Source organism: Osmerus mordax, chromosome 26, assembly GCF_038355195.1.
Source record: "Osmerus mordax isolate fOsmMor3 chromosome 26, fOsmMor3.pri, whole genome shotgun sequence".
Lineage (NCBI taxonomy): Eukaryota > Metazoa > Chordata > Actinopteri > Osmeriformes > Osmeridae > Osmerus > Osmerus mordax.
Genome location: NC_090075.1, coordinates 5,538,671 through 5,552,893, shown reverse-complemented (window position 1 = coordinate 5,552,893; position 14,223 = coordinate 5,538,671). Strand labels below are relative to the sequence as shown.

The following is a 14,223-nucleotide window of genomic DNA, read 5'->3' as shown; positions in this document are numbered from 1 at the left end:
ATGTGCTGTGTTGGTGGATTGTATTTCCCGCAGCAAGTGTAGCTTTTATCAAGGCTTTGATTCACAAGGCTTATGTCGTTTCAGAGCAAAACAATGCAGGCACATGAACTACCTGATTAGTAGATATGAAGTATTACGAGTACATTTTATCACGAATGAATTGCAAATCTACAGTAGAGCATGATAGAAATGCAACCACTAGAGGGGATCTTATGGAACCCTGGAGAAAAAAAAACCTGTCTGGACCACACTGTAGTGTTCCATCGTAGAACAGGTCAAATACCCCCCCCTCCCACCACCACCACACACACACACAAATCGCCATGGCGACATTAAAATTAAGCTCAATGCCACCCCAGACCTCTTTAGGGATGGTTCAGCCAGCTCCAGGTATCGATCTGAGAAGATGTATTTGCCCTGACTCCCTCTGTGACAGGAAGCCTTGTCCGTGGGATCTCCAAGTCTCCCCCAGAAAATCAATTTGAGCCTATGAAGGATGCCTCTAAACCCTGCGTCAGGCCCACCCCAACCCCTCACCACTATGACCCCCCCACCTCACACACCCCTCACCCCAACCCCTCACCAATATGACCCCCCCACCTCACACACCCCTCACCCCAACCCCTCACCACTATGACCCCCCCACCTCACACACCCCTCACCCCAACCCCTCACCACTATGACCCCCCCACCTCACACACCCCTCACCCCAACCCCTCACCACTATGACCCCCCCACCTCACACACCCCTCACCACAACCCCTCACCACTATGACCCCCCCACCTCACACACCCCTCACCCCAACCCCTCACCACTATGACCCCCCCACCTCACACACCCCTCACCCCAACCCCTCACCAATATGACCCCCCCACCTCACACACCCCTCACCCCAACCCCTCACCAATATGACCCCCCCACCTCACACACCCCTCACCCCAACCCCTCACCAATATGACCCCCCCACCCTACACACCTCACATACCCCTCACCAATATAACCCCACACACCTCACACACCCCACACCACAACCCATCACCACTGTGACCCCCCCACCCCACACACCTCACACACCCCACACCCCAACCCCTCACCACTATGACCCCCACACACACCAACCCCTCACCACTATGACCCCCCCACACAACTCACACACCCAACCCCCCAACCCCTCACCACTATGACCCCCCCACAACAACCCCTCATCTCAATACCCCCCCCCCCCCCCACACACACACACACTATCACCATCCGTGTCAGTCCATTCTTAAAAAATAAAATAAAGACGCATCAAATTCATTTTCAGACCGTTCTGTTTCTGCAGCCTCGGCAAACAGGAGCCAATTAGGAGACAAGGCAGGCACGGCAGACGGGATCCTGGGAAATCCTGGCTCTGTGGCGGGCACCGGGAACCCGCCCACAACATAAGCCTGTGTGTTGGTGTGCCAGGGCACCGCGGTGAAAATAGCCATTCATTAGAGGCTTTGTTTGAGTGGGCTGCCAAACAGTACTGGTACATGGAGGTAGATACTGTACAATACAGCACAAGCTGAAAGCTCTCCTGGGAGGAACAGTGTACATGCGTCCCAGCTCGACATCACCCCTGCAGCTTCAAGGAAATACTGCGAAAAAAGATTTGCCTGTCAGAGCTCCAGTTCTGCATGTTTTTAACACAGCAAGCGATACACCGAGAAGATAGCTGGATAGATTCCATTACAAAATATTAATTAGTGACTGCGTTAAACCACTGAATCCTTTTTGTGTTGGACAAAAAGGCTAATTATCTTTTTTTGCATATATCATCTTATGGCCCCAAAAAGATAATGAATAATAGCAAGGGGCAACAAAGAGAATTGATTATAGCTCATATTGAACTGCTATATCAAACTGCTGTATGGGGGCGCAGATAACAGAGTTATCCATAGTCATTTTAATATGTTCAGTATAGGTTCATTCATGTGATAAGTTAAAAAATTAACAATATAGTATAATAGAGCTTAGCCATACTATTGTATAAAAGTATTTATATGACTTGTGTCTCAAGACTTTGGGATTTGTCTCAGAACTTTGGGATTCAGGACAGTTAGGGGACAAGAACTTGAGCTACCATCTTTATACACGAACATCGTCCCACAATCAGAACCAGGAAGGCGAGGATTTGGGTGACTATAAGTGATGAAGCGATGATTTCACAGGTGAGGATGAAGAGTTGAACCCAGTTCATTTGCTTCAAATCCCTCCATCTGCAGCAAATAGATTGGACTCTGCACACCTGACTCGGGGACCTGTGGTGTGATTGGTCAGTACACAGAGGTGTCAGACTTGCAGCGCAGCGCTCAGGACAAACAGATCATGGAGCCTCGACCCCTGTCATGTTCTGCCGGCGAGGGAAGTGCAAACAAACCGGGCCATGGTTGTCTTGTTCTCACATTCTACACGAAAGTAGGTTAGTGAACCGAATGGAGAGGCCTGAGGTGCGACAGATCAGATTGCTTCTTGCGAGGCCTGACATGACCTAAGGACCAATCATCGGCAGAAACCCGTCAGGTCGTCCAATGACACGCAGCTCGAAGCCTCGGAGAATGGAGGGCGAGGTGACGAGGAGGCATGGTGTCGACTAGAATGTTCTCCGTTCCGTTTTCGATTCTCCCCGGCCAATCGTCTGCCGAGCCGCGAGGAGGATCCTGCACAGCTGCAGCAGGACATGAAATTATGAATCATCAGACATCTGCCACGAGTCAAGGTGCGTTGCCAGCGCTCCTAAAGAGCCGGTTCACTTCTCTCGCGCGGCGGCAAGGAGGTTAGCATTTGAAGTTCAAAGGGCCTTTTCTGTCACACTTCATCATTTACAGATAGCTTATAAAGCCTGTTGATTGCAAAATTATCAATTGGCGTGGGGTGCCATCACAACAATGGCGGGCAGTAACAGGCACACCGTGGTTGGTCAGACAGTTAAAAAAATAAAAATGAGCGGGAATCCTTCCATGTTCCTGCTGTGAATCAATTTGAGCATGCAGAGTTGTCTGATTAACCTGGACTGCTCCCAATTTTGTTTTGAATTAGACAAAGTAGATATTCTGGTCACTCTGTTTCATTTCCTGTTGAAGAATGCACGGCCAAGAGGGGCGACCACCTTTAAAGCCATTTTCAGACAGTAACCCATCAGTTTACCGCCTCGCGTTTTCAGAGAGATGAGCAAAAGGGAAGGTAAAGGTCAGAGAGGAAGGGAGGAGGTCATTTCTTGATGTTGTTGTCCCGTATTTCAGCCGTGACGTCCATTCCTCTGGTAGTTTGATTTCAACATCAAGAAAAATACATTTGATAATTTCTTTAAGAGAGTGTGCATTTCAACATACACATCGGCTATATATGTCCAAAACCCTATCATGACCCTGTCATAACTCTGTTTTTGCTAAGATGCTGTAGTGGGCAGTAATCATCTATCTATCGTAGCAGTCTCTTTGTCCACACGGCAGTGGAGCATACAGATATGAACTGCATATAGCTGCTTAAGTAGAGCATGCAATCTTGCGTTGTTTCCTCGAGCAGTAGCCTATATAACCCTGTCCTGCTTAGAGGGAGTAACACGTGCATCTCTCTTGAAAATGACCTTGAGGGGGGGCGCGGAACGAGGCCAACACGCAGAAACCGCTTCATCTGGCCATCGCCGGCCGATCTTCCGTCCAGGAAGGGGAGCCCGAGCAGGCACTGAGCCTCCTCTGCTGCGTCATCATGCAGCATCGCCGCCAACGGCACACGAAACGAGCGCACACTGACCCAGTTTACCTGCTCCCTACCTCGTGCAATCAGCACTCTGAAGTTCTCTGCTTTGCTTGTTTTGAGGGAGGCGGACACTATTTAAGTTGGCGGAGACCAGAAAGGACATGTTTTTGAGAGTTAGAGTCGATTCAGAGGCCCATGGCGAGTTCAGAGCTGAATGACAGTTGGTGGAAGAAGAAAAAAAAAATGGGAGAGGCAGGGAGAGAGAGGGGTGGGTAGAGGGTAGGTAGAGGACGGGGGTGTTGGGGGGGGGGGGGGGGGGGAGGAGGGGAGGGTTGGGGGAGGGGGGTTGCTCTGGCTGAAAAGCAGACTAAGCACTTTTTCCTCTGCACTTGAAAGAGCCAATGAGGGCTGAATGGGAGAGATTCTGCCTGCAAGTCCTTGGGAATTCCTATTCCGGGCTCGGTAGCATCACATCGCCTTTTAGTCACTGCACTATGGACCCACAGAATGTACAAGAATATCTTCCCCCCCCCCCTTCGCTGAAGATTCACCCAAGATAAGAGATGAGAGGGAGACCGGTGGTCAAAGCCTTCTCGGTAGACTCGATGTCTGCAGTTGCACAGGTCACTCCACTGACAGTCTCTCAAGGACTGGATGAATTCCACTGTATGACGCTATAGGAAGAACAGAACAGCATGTTTCTAGAGTCTTACCGCAGTGCAGAGGACTGGCTTGTACTGTGGGTTCATTATTCATTGTATTTGTTTTGTCTTGGAAAACACATTTGAATGTTCCGTGTTCCACGTGCATATACTCTGCATAAGTGGTCTTCAACCTGGGCCCACTGCCCTGCATGTTCTAAATGTTTCCCTGCTCCAACGCACCTGATTCAAATGAATGGCTCGTTATCAAGCTCTGCAGAAGCCTGATAACTTCTGATTAATTTGAATCAGGTGCGTTGGAGCAGGGAAACATCTAGAACATGCAGGGCAGTGGGCCCTGAGGACCAGGGTTGAAGACCACTGCCCTGCGTGCATTTGAAAGCTGAATCTCTCTCCAGCTGGCTGGGCGTAGTTGGCAGCTCTGCGTCGTACAGTAGGACGACGAGAAGAATAAGGTGCTAATCAGTCTCTGAGCGCTTGGCTGTGCCATGGCACCCCTGCGGTTTTGGATGCTGCTGAAAAGTGGTGGTTACAAATGGACCACATTTAACACAAGGCTGGCCACGTACTCTACAAAACATCACCCAGACAAGACAAAGAAAGTTATACAGTCTCGATGAAAGCAGAAATTAGAGACATACCGGCTTTGGAAAGTTGAAAAGTTCTGTCATCTCAAATTGTTGTTGTTGTCATGGAGACGCCTCTGCCACACGGCACACACACAGTTGTTGCGTCTCCAGCAAGCCACACCAGTCAGAGCAAGACAGAGACCCACAGAGACAGCGGCGTTGTGCTGGGGTGTCAAGCCCCAGTGTGAGCCACAGCGACCTGCCAGATTCATCCTTTATTCATCGGAGGCTTTATTTCCACCTCACATTCCTAGAAATGATAAACGGTGCGGGGAGGATTTAATTAGGGTGTTGACACGCAGGCCAAGTGAGCCTGCAGCTGCACCCATTTACACTCTAATGGCGAGGCATCGCACGCGATGGGCTATCATCACTAAGTTTGGTGAGGCTGGAGGGAGTGGGGTGGTGTTTGTGGAGTAACCTGAGTTGTAACTGCGTGTGGTGGGGGGGGGGGGGGGTTGGGGGTGAAAGTCAAAAGGGAGTGAAAGTGGAGGGAGGGGGGGTGAAAGTGGAGGAGGCGGTGGGGGGTGGTGGAGGGGGACCTGATAGAAGCGGCTGGAGCCACTCTCTCTGATGAAGGAAATCTCCCATTTGTATGCAGGTCATTTCAGATGACAGGAAGTCGGCTGGAAAAATCTCCCACATAGCCGAGTCGGAGTTAAATCATTTACTGTAATGACTCATATTCCCCATGTCCCTATCATTTGCAAATTGAATATGAAAATATTTCCACTGCGAAATCAAATGTAATTGTCCTGAAAAAAACTTAGAGATTCAATAAGATCCAAATGAGGGTCTTAGGAAGAATGAGCTCATATCTCACCGTGTCTTAGCACAATCAAGTCAATGTTTAAAAATATTTCCTTCATATGGGAATAAGTCCATGGGCTTTTTTTTTGTCTTCACTGGTACAAATCATGTCTGGCATAAAAAGGACACTCTCTAAGAACTGTGTTTTGACGAATTAAGCGTTCAATATTTTTGTTATTTCTGTGCTGGAAGCTGTGAAGACCCACTGGTAATGTGGGCCAGGAACAGCTTGGGAGTGGGAAATTAGTGGAAGTATTGATTCGATTTAAGAAACGGACCTGTAGGTGTGAACTCTCATTGAATCCCAAATCCAGGCTTTCCTACCTACTGCTGTTGTCTTCCAGTCAAAAGTTCATGATTTATCTTTCTTCAGTTTCTCTTCCAACAGGGACTATGCAGGTACAGGACAGCATACCGTGGATGCCTCCATGTGAAGGAAGCCTCTTTCGTTGCTATTTTGGGCCTCTGGCCGAGATACGTGTCCGCTTTCTGCCACTAAAACAAGCCGCCCCTCTCCTGTATAATGCAGATGTTAGCTAGATGCCGTCTTCTCACCTTAATCCTCAGTCCTCACTCCCAGGAGAGCACTTCCGCCGCGTGGTTCAGTTTCAATTGACTGTATTGCCCACATTTTCTACTTTGCATTTTTGAGCAACGACTTAGATTTTCCATTCCTCCTGCTGCATCTGCTGTATCTGAACAAACTCTGTGTGGAAGTCCCTCTGGGCTTCGACCTGGGAACTTGGGAAGCCAGACTAGTGTGCACCATGCAGAAGGGCACGGTTATACTGTCGATGCTGGAGAAGCTGAGGAGAGCACATTTGAGTCACATGAGGGGGAAAAAAAACGACAGTCTCACGTTTGAATATCCTGTAGGGCTTTAGCTGAACCATGATACGACCGTAGCAAAAAGACAAAAGGTGGGGGTCGCACATGTCCGTCTTCATGCTCTGCTTCCTGACTCGGCTACGGTTCTTGAAGAACACCTACCATCTGCATGGCTCTCCATCCAGATGTTATGACATCAGGTGGAATGAGTTCTGTTTATTTAAGCTCTGATCTTTTCTCTCCCCGCTGGTCTGGTTGCCGGACTCCAGTTCGTCTTCCCTGGTCGCTCCGCTTCCTTGAGCTTAAACAATGAAAGGTCACAGTCATAGCCTGGTAGTTCTCCTGAATATTGACTTGGTCTAATTGGAAGCCTATTAAAAGCCACTACTGGGGAGACTCTATTAAAGGTCAAATGAGGTTCTGGATTCGTGGACAGTGCAATGTAGTTTTTTTATGTTTGTGTGTGTGTGTTTGGGAGGAGGAGGGGGTGTGGGTAAAAATCAGAATCTCTAACGACCGGTAAGGCCCTTGTGTGTTGAAGTGACAATGAAAAACAAATAAAGGTTTGGGTGTGCAGGTTTTTAAGTGCTAGTTTGTGCGCACTTGTACGAGCGTGTGTGCTTGTAAAAAGTGTGTGTGTGTGAGAAGGAGAGGGAGAGAGTCAAGTATGTATTCTGTTCTATTTGATGGAGCGCTCCGTGTGAGAGGTTTAACTATTGCAGTCAATAATTAGTCAACTCTCCGCGAGCGCTGAATTGAGACCTCAAAGACACCGGGCAGAACGAAGCCATTACTTTTTGTCCTGCGAGCCACCTCAAAGAGCCTCATTTCGCTTGCAAATGCTCATCTCGCCCGGTCTTTAAAATCACAAAGTTCTAATCGGAGTCCATGTTTGAAATGGTAATCGGTCGGCTGCTATTTCGGCACACGTCCAGTCGCATGGCACTTTCTGTACAGCTTCACAGGAGGCTACTGGATCTGGTCCAATGTCAGAAACTTCCATCGCTGCACTTTCAAACACTGGCAGTCAAAAGCCGGGTCTAATGTCCGGACGTGTGGGAAATAAGGATGTGTTTTCACATGCCTGGGTTTGAGAGATCCACATGCCTAGTTTTGAGAGATCCACGTGCCTGGTTTTGAGAGAGCGTTTTCGGTATGAAAACTTACAACAGGGTACTAAGCAAGCACTGTGTCGGGCCTCTTCTATTTAAAGCAAGTAGCCTGCAGTACATCCCGCTTTTCAGAGCTATTATTTATTGAAAGGCTTTTCAAACAAGACATTGTTCTCAGAGTGAAATATAAGCAACGATCAAAGGAAAACAGCAGTTTCCTTCTTGACTTTGGAGCAGAACGAAGTAGGAACAGATTGTTGTGATCACACCAGGACTAGAACCAGGGGAGGAATGTGGGGTGGTAATGATTATGATGATGACGATGACGATTGTGCTAATCCTCCTCCTCTTCCTCATCCTCATCATCATTGGGAAGCGCCCCGGGCTCTGCCCATCTTGATCTGGGAGACTGGTACGCCAGTCAGAGACGGTATCTCTTAATGGCGTGCAAACACACAGGAGAACGGTTACATGGGGGGTCCCTGGCTAACCCAGAAACGGCGAGCCTGGACCATGGACGGTTGCGGTGGTTTTACACTGCCTGTGGATCCTCAGACTCCCATGGAGAAGACCTGATTCAGATCGGATTCTCCAGTTTACCAACAGTCCTGAGAATAAAACAGCATGTGTGTTAGTGGGGGGGGGGGGAGGTTGTGAAGGCAGTGTGTGTGGTAGCAGTGTGTGTCGTGGCAGTGTGTGTACGCCGAAAACTGTGTGTGATACAGTTTGCAGGGTGTAGGTGGTGGAGACGGGGTACGCTTGATTTATTCTCAGGTACGGCACATTCTGCTCAGCCTCCATCTGGTGCCAAACAGCCTGTCTCCTCCTATTACTGCTACCTCACTCTCCCAGTGCGGCAGTGAGCAAACCAGCTTGGAAAGTTCCTGAAGGACTGTTCACCTGTGACCAGCAGACGTGGGGGTGTGGTGGAGAGATGGACTCAAGGGGGAGGGGAGTAGTGTAAGAGTAGGGTGGTGAGGGAGAGGGAACAGGAGGTGGAGAGGATGGGTGAGGAGAGTTGGAGGATGGAGGGGGAGAGGGAGGGAGGAATTGGGGGTTGAGGGAGGGATGGGTGATGAAAGGATGGAAGGGTGGTGGAGGCGTAGGGAGAGGAGAACAGGGGGATGAGGGTGAAGGGAGTTGGGGGAGAGGGAGAGAGGTTTGGACCTCAGGGCAGAAGTGGGCGACGTGATCCATCTGACACCCCAGTGTTGTGATACTGAGGGATGTCATTTGGTCCCTATGTAGTCTATCCTTCAGAGGCTCAGAGATTACTCTCACAGGACAGGAAATCAATACCTCTGCCAATAGGCAAAGCTGTCTTTTCCTCAAGGCTGTTCTCTTCTTATCTACAGGGCAGTGTATGTACTCTGAGGGGGGAGAGGGGCATATGTTGAACTATCTCTGAACATGCTCCAGCTTGATAATGTATTATTTGCTTTCTTTCAGGAGTACCAAATCGACATCATCTTTGCTCAGACTTGGACAGATAGCCGTCTCAGATACAACAGCACGATGAAGATATTGACTTTGAACAGCAATATGGTCGGGCTCATTTGGTTGCCGGACACCATCTTCAGGAACTCCAAGAACGCTGACTCTCATTGGATAACGACACCCAATCAGCTGCTGAGAATATGGAACGATGGGAAAATACTGTACACATTAAGGTAGAAACCTCTCAGCTATCTTCATGCTGTGGCAGTTTCACTGTTATGTGCATCGCCTGAAACGCCACATAAAAGCTATTGTCGTCATGTGAAGCTATGCGGACATGATGGAGGATTTTGTCTTGGTTACCGAAAGGGCTTTTTTATGTTCTTCCTTCATGTTAGTGCTGTTTTGTTGTGAGGTTTGGACAAGGCAATAACACAAACACTGAGTAGAAATGTTGTTACTGTCAGGAAGGAGCCGCGAGACCCAGCGAGTGGCCGACTCCTCAGCAAAGGGGCCCGCCCAAATGGAAAAAAGCATTCTTAGTCCAATATTAATATGTCAAATAAAAGCTTGATCCATTTTCATTATATTGATCTTTCGCTACCAAATTGGAAGGGCACTCAAAAATGTGCTGATATTCACATAATTATTGACAACTTGAATATTATGTTCAACTTGACGTATGTCTGTACTTGTATGTCGCAAGTATACTTTAAGCAAATACTTTTTTCTGCCCGGGCCTGCCCTTCTCTCATCTGATGATTTAGTCTGTCCCTCAGAAAGCCCTAACGCCCGTGTCCACAGGCAATGTTTTGCTTTCGCTCTCCAGCCAATACACGGTGGTCTGTTTCCATAAACCAGAGACCACCATCCGCTCCCATTCATCCCTGTGTGAGACCACACCGGGCCTGCTGGGACATCCATACTTGATGCCTGTTGGTGGTTAGCTCTGGTTCAGATTGGCTGCTTGTAGTGAGACCAATCTAACACCAGCCAGGTGGCTGGGCTGCCTCAGGCGCGTAGTCTGGAGAGGGTGCTGGTTGTCCTGATAGCGACAGCAGAGCTAAACAACAGCGCACGATCCTTTTTCACCATGGAGTTTGGTGAGGTTTGAATAGTTGGTTACGGTTGACTACAATATTGTATTATGGGGTGTGCAAACACATTGAGATTGGATTACCATGCTACAGATGCCCTCCCCCTCCCTGTTTTGTAGATTTGTGTTTGATGTGTCCTAAATCAACAGTCGGCCGTTTGGATCACTTCATCTTCACCCTCGATTAGTTTTTCTGTGTTGAATCAGTGACAGCCTTATTAGTAAGTGGACTGGTGCTATAACTTCAAGATTGATTTTTAACGGCAGTGTAATAGATTGTTGTTGTTTTTGGCAGGATATCATATTCTTTTTTAGAGCAATGGGTTTTTTTTTAATGGAAGGAATATGTGAGGAGATTCATAGTGAAATGTTCTGTCTCAGATTCTCATGGAAGCCAGGAGAGAGAAAAGAAATGTGGCAGCACAGATAGAAAATCTGATATGATCATCTCTGACTTGTGGATATTTTTACAGGGTGTTCTGTATGGGTTTGAGATAAGGCAAGTCAACTATCTGTCATGGGGTGTCAACACAACTCCTTCCAGTCTGGAGAATAGCATGCTTCACAAACGTCAACAGAGACAGCAGCATATTCAAATTAAACAAGCTAAACTCCATCGATTTGCTTTTACAGGAGTTCTATTCATAAATTCCTAAACAGTTGGAGCCTGACTGCTCCTGGTATGCCCGCACGCAGCATGTGCGCTGTCAGTTTCAACCCAGACACAGAGAGAAGAGTGCCATCTGATGACTCGTATGTTCTCCATTGCTGAAAACCTCACCGTGCCTCTGAGCTGAAGAGTCATTATGAAAGCGCTTCTCTGTCTGATTCATGGACACGCTTCACTAGAACCTCTCCAGCAAAGGAGGGTGTGTTTTTGTTTATTAATTCAAAATCTGAAGCGTTAGATTAGTCAAATGATATTGGATATAAGCAGTGATTTTGGGTGAGGGCCCAGATTGAGATGCGATGTATTAACTACAGATGACTCTGTCTGTGTTTGGCTGAAGATGCATCCTATAGCCAGACGGAGGTCAGACACGAGGCAACTTGACAGAAATCAGATATGCCTCTACTGTCTGGATCCTGGATCCTGGTCTCTCGGTGGAACGGCGCAAAGTAAACAGTTTGACAACATGAGATATCTTCTGGAGGGGGAGGCAGAGGGTGGGGGGAGCACTGCATGGGAAAGTAATGTGTTTCTGGATTAATGTGTTTCTATGAATTAATCTCTATGAGCGGGTGGATGCCAAGCCATTTTGCGGTGGCCTATTTAGCTGCTTTGTCGGCTCAGCCCCGGCTCTCTGGCAGAGCCGGCAGAGCTAGAACCACTGCCTGCCTGCTTCGACCAGGAGATGGGTTGGGGTGGAGGGAGGGAGGGAGGTGGAGGTGCGGGTGCAGGGAGATGTGGGAGGAGGTGGAGTTGGGGAGGGAGATGTGTGTGTAGCGTGTACAGCTGAATACAGACTTTATCATGCTGTCTCAAACTCCCCATGAAGCATCGCCCTGGCAACAGCAGAAGCAGTGCCATCGCTGCCGCGGAGTCAAATCTGCGGGCTAGTCGAATCATGAACAAAGGCCGGCGACATTCTGCCTTGTGGATTCCCATTAGTTGTCAACATGCGTGCAGGGCCCAGGCCTCAGAGACGAGACGCCCGCAGAGGACGGAGAGAAGGAGGGAGGGGCCACCACCAAATGTCACTGTCCATATTAATTGTGTTCATTTGCGTCCTCGGTGAGGCTGAGGTAAAATAACTTGGCCTTTCGAGGTAGCTGAGGCGGTTATACGTGCGCGCGTTGGAAGGCACAGTGGGCCACAGTCCGGTTCAGTGTGTGGGAAACCAAGGTTAACGAGATCTAGAATGTGATCTAATCCAGCCCTCCTCCTCCTCCAGATTAGTCTCCTTCTGTCTCTGCTGATGATCTCTATGTACGTGGTGCTGAATAATAGCATAGCCGGCAGGCTAGACTGGAGTGGAGCAGAGTTTTATGCTGAAAAGCTATCGTAAAGTCATCATGTGAAGGAATGGATCAAGTTTCTTCTCCAGCAGGGGGCAGCATCATGACTGACAGACTGTTTATCTTTGGTGTGAAAGGATGAAGAGGCACTGAAATATTTTGATCGAAATCTGCAATTACTCATCACACACACACACACTGTAAATAAACACTTGCTGCTTGCACACACACACGGTCTAACTCTCACACACACACACACGTGCATTTTGTGAGGATAAATCTGTTTTGTTGAAGTGTGTGGCATTAGGAGTGTGACCTAACCCCTGCCTCGTTCTAGAAAACATGGGGGAGTTCTGACAGTGTGTTTCTTTTGCCGGACCCTTCTCTCTGCTCCTACCAGCTCCACCTGCACGGAAATGACTCACCATGGTAGCAGCTTACGGCGTTCTCCAGCTCGCTCTCCAGGGTGATTGAATTAGCATCATGCCCCAAGGACTACTACTTCAACTTTTTTTTTGTGTCACCTTATTAATTCACAGTTAACATCTTCTGCTGAGGAATTCAGTCCTCCAATTAAGTTGTCTGGAATGCGCTGTTGACATGAAACGTAACAGCCTCTCGGTCTATTTCAGTGCTCGCTACACCTGGTAGGCTGTTTGCTGTCGGCTTCACAAGCCCCTTGATGTCTGGAAGGTGCTGACGATTAATGTGGGCCACGAGACAAATAGCTGCACAACCACTTATTATTCAAAAAAGTATTGTTCCGGAATAACCTCTGTCTTAGATGCTTGTCTCCTTCAATATCATATCCCGCAACGGGTTATTGCTTCGTACCATACCGGGCGAGTCGTTGTTTCATGCAAAAAGTTTGTCAAAGTCAGAACTAATATTTTTGCTGTGTCACGTTTTGTATTGCTTGGCTTGTTTCTGCCGGGCAGAGTGATCAGAGAAAGGAGGCTGACGTGTCTGTCTCCATTCACAGGCTCACCATCAACGCAGAGTGCCAGCTGCAGCTGCACAACTTCCCCATGGACGAACACTCCTGCCCGCTCATCTTCTCCAGCTGTGAGTACACCTCGTCCTGAGGCCATAGCACCGGGTTTCAGGAACCAGCCGTAGAACCAGAACGAACCCTGTGTATGTTCACGGATGTGTACGAAGTTGATTGTGTGACTATATACTGTACGTGCAGTGCTGTGCAAAAGTCTTAGGCTTTGAGATATTTCTTCTTCTTTTTTTTTTACTTAAAAAAAAAAGTTTCTTTTTCAGTCCTCTGCACTTTCCTGTCATGTTTTTGATTTGCGTGTCGATATTTATCTTTTTGGTTTATTTATTTCTTGATTGTTTTTACATGTGTAAAAAATATTTAGGATAATGACATATTTGTAATTGTTATGGGTACATTATGTAATTGTTGTATCTAGAGTGGTAAGCAGTTTGTTGACAGAAACTGTGAGAGGGCAGTGATCTTTTTCTTCAACGCCGTTTCCAAGAGAAAGTAATTGGACTGTTTGAAAACGGAACACTGCGTAATTTAAATATTTTTTAGCGAGAGCTCTTCAGATTGCGAGGAGATTCATGCTGGAGATGGACAAAGGTTTCCAAGGACTGTAGCTTCTCAGTATGAAACTAATCACTAAGCTGTCCCCTTAAAAGTACAAAAATTAAAATGGCAAACCTTTTCAATAACGAAAGTAGTCCTTATTGCACGGTTTTTGTATCCTTTTAAAAAAAAATCTTTTCAGACCTTCAAGTTAGCAGAATGTGGAAGATGTAGGAAATGTTCTCATTGGTTTTCCAGGGAGTACCCAATAGGAATCGTCTAACTGCTTCTTCAGCGATTCAGCAATAATTACCCAGGAGCCTCACTTCTAACAAGCTAATTTGATACTAAAGATGGACATGGGACCTTAATACATATAGAACATGTGACAAATCAGAGTATGATACTTTAAGCCCCTATTGA

The 14,223-nt window shown here is 47.7% G+C and overlaps 1 protein-coding gene across 1 annotated transcript in view; it reads left to right on the top strand.

Annotated features, from left to right (window-relative positions):
- Positions 1-14,223, top strand: part of LOC136935980 (gamma-aminobutyric acid receptor subunit gamma-3) — a 54,729-nt gene that overhangs the window by 27,795 nt on the left and 12,711 nt on the right. Inside the window, exons 4-5 of the mRNA XM_067229690.1 lie at positions 9,215-9,435; positions 13,240-13,322. Coding sequence (XP_067085791.1) covers positions 9,215-9,435; positions 13,240-13,322 — 304 coding nt within the window. The remainder of the gene's footprint in view (positions 1-9,214; positions 9,436-13,239; positions 13,323-14,223) is intronic.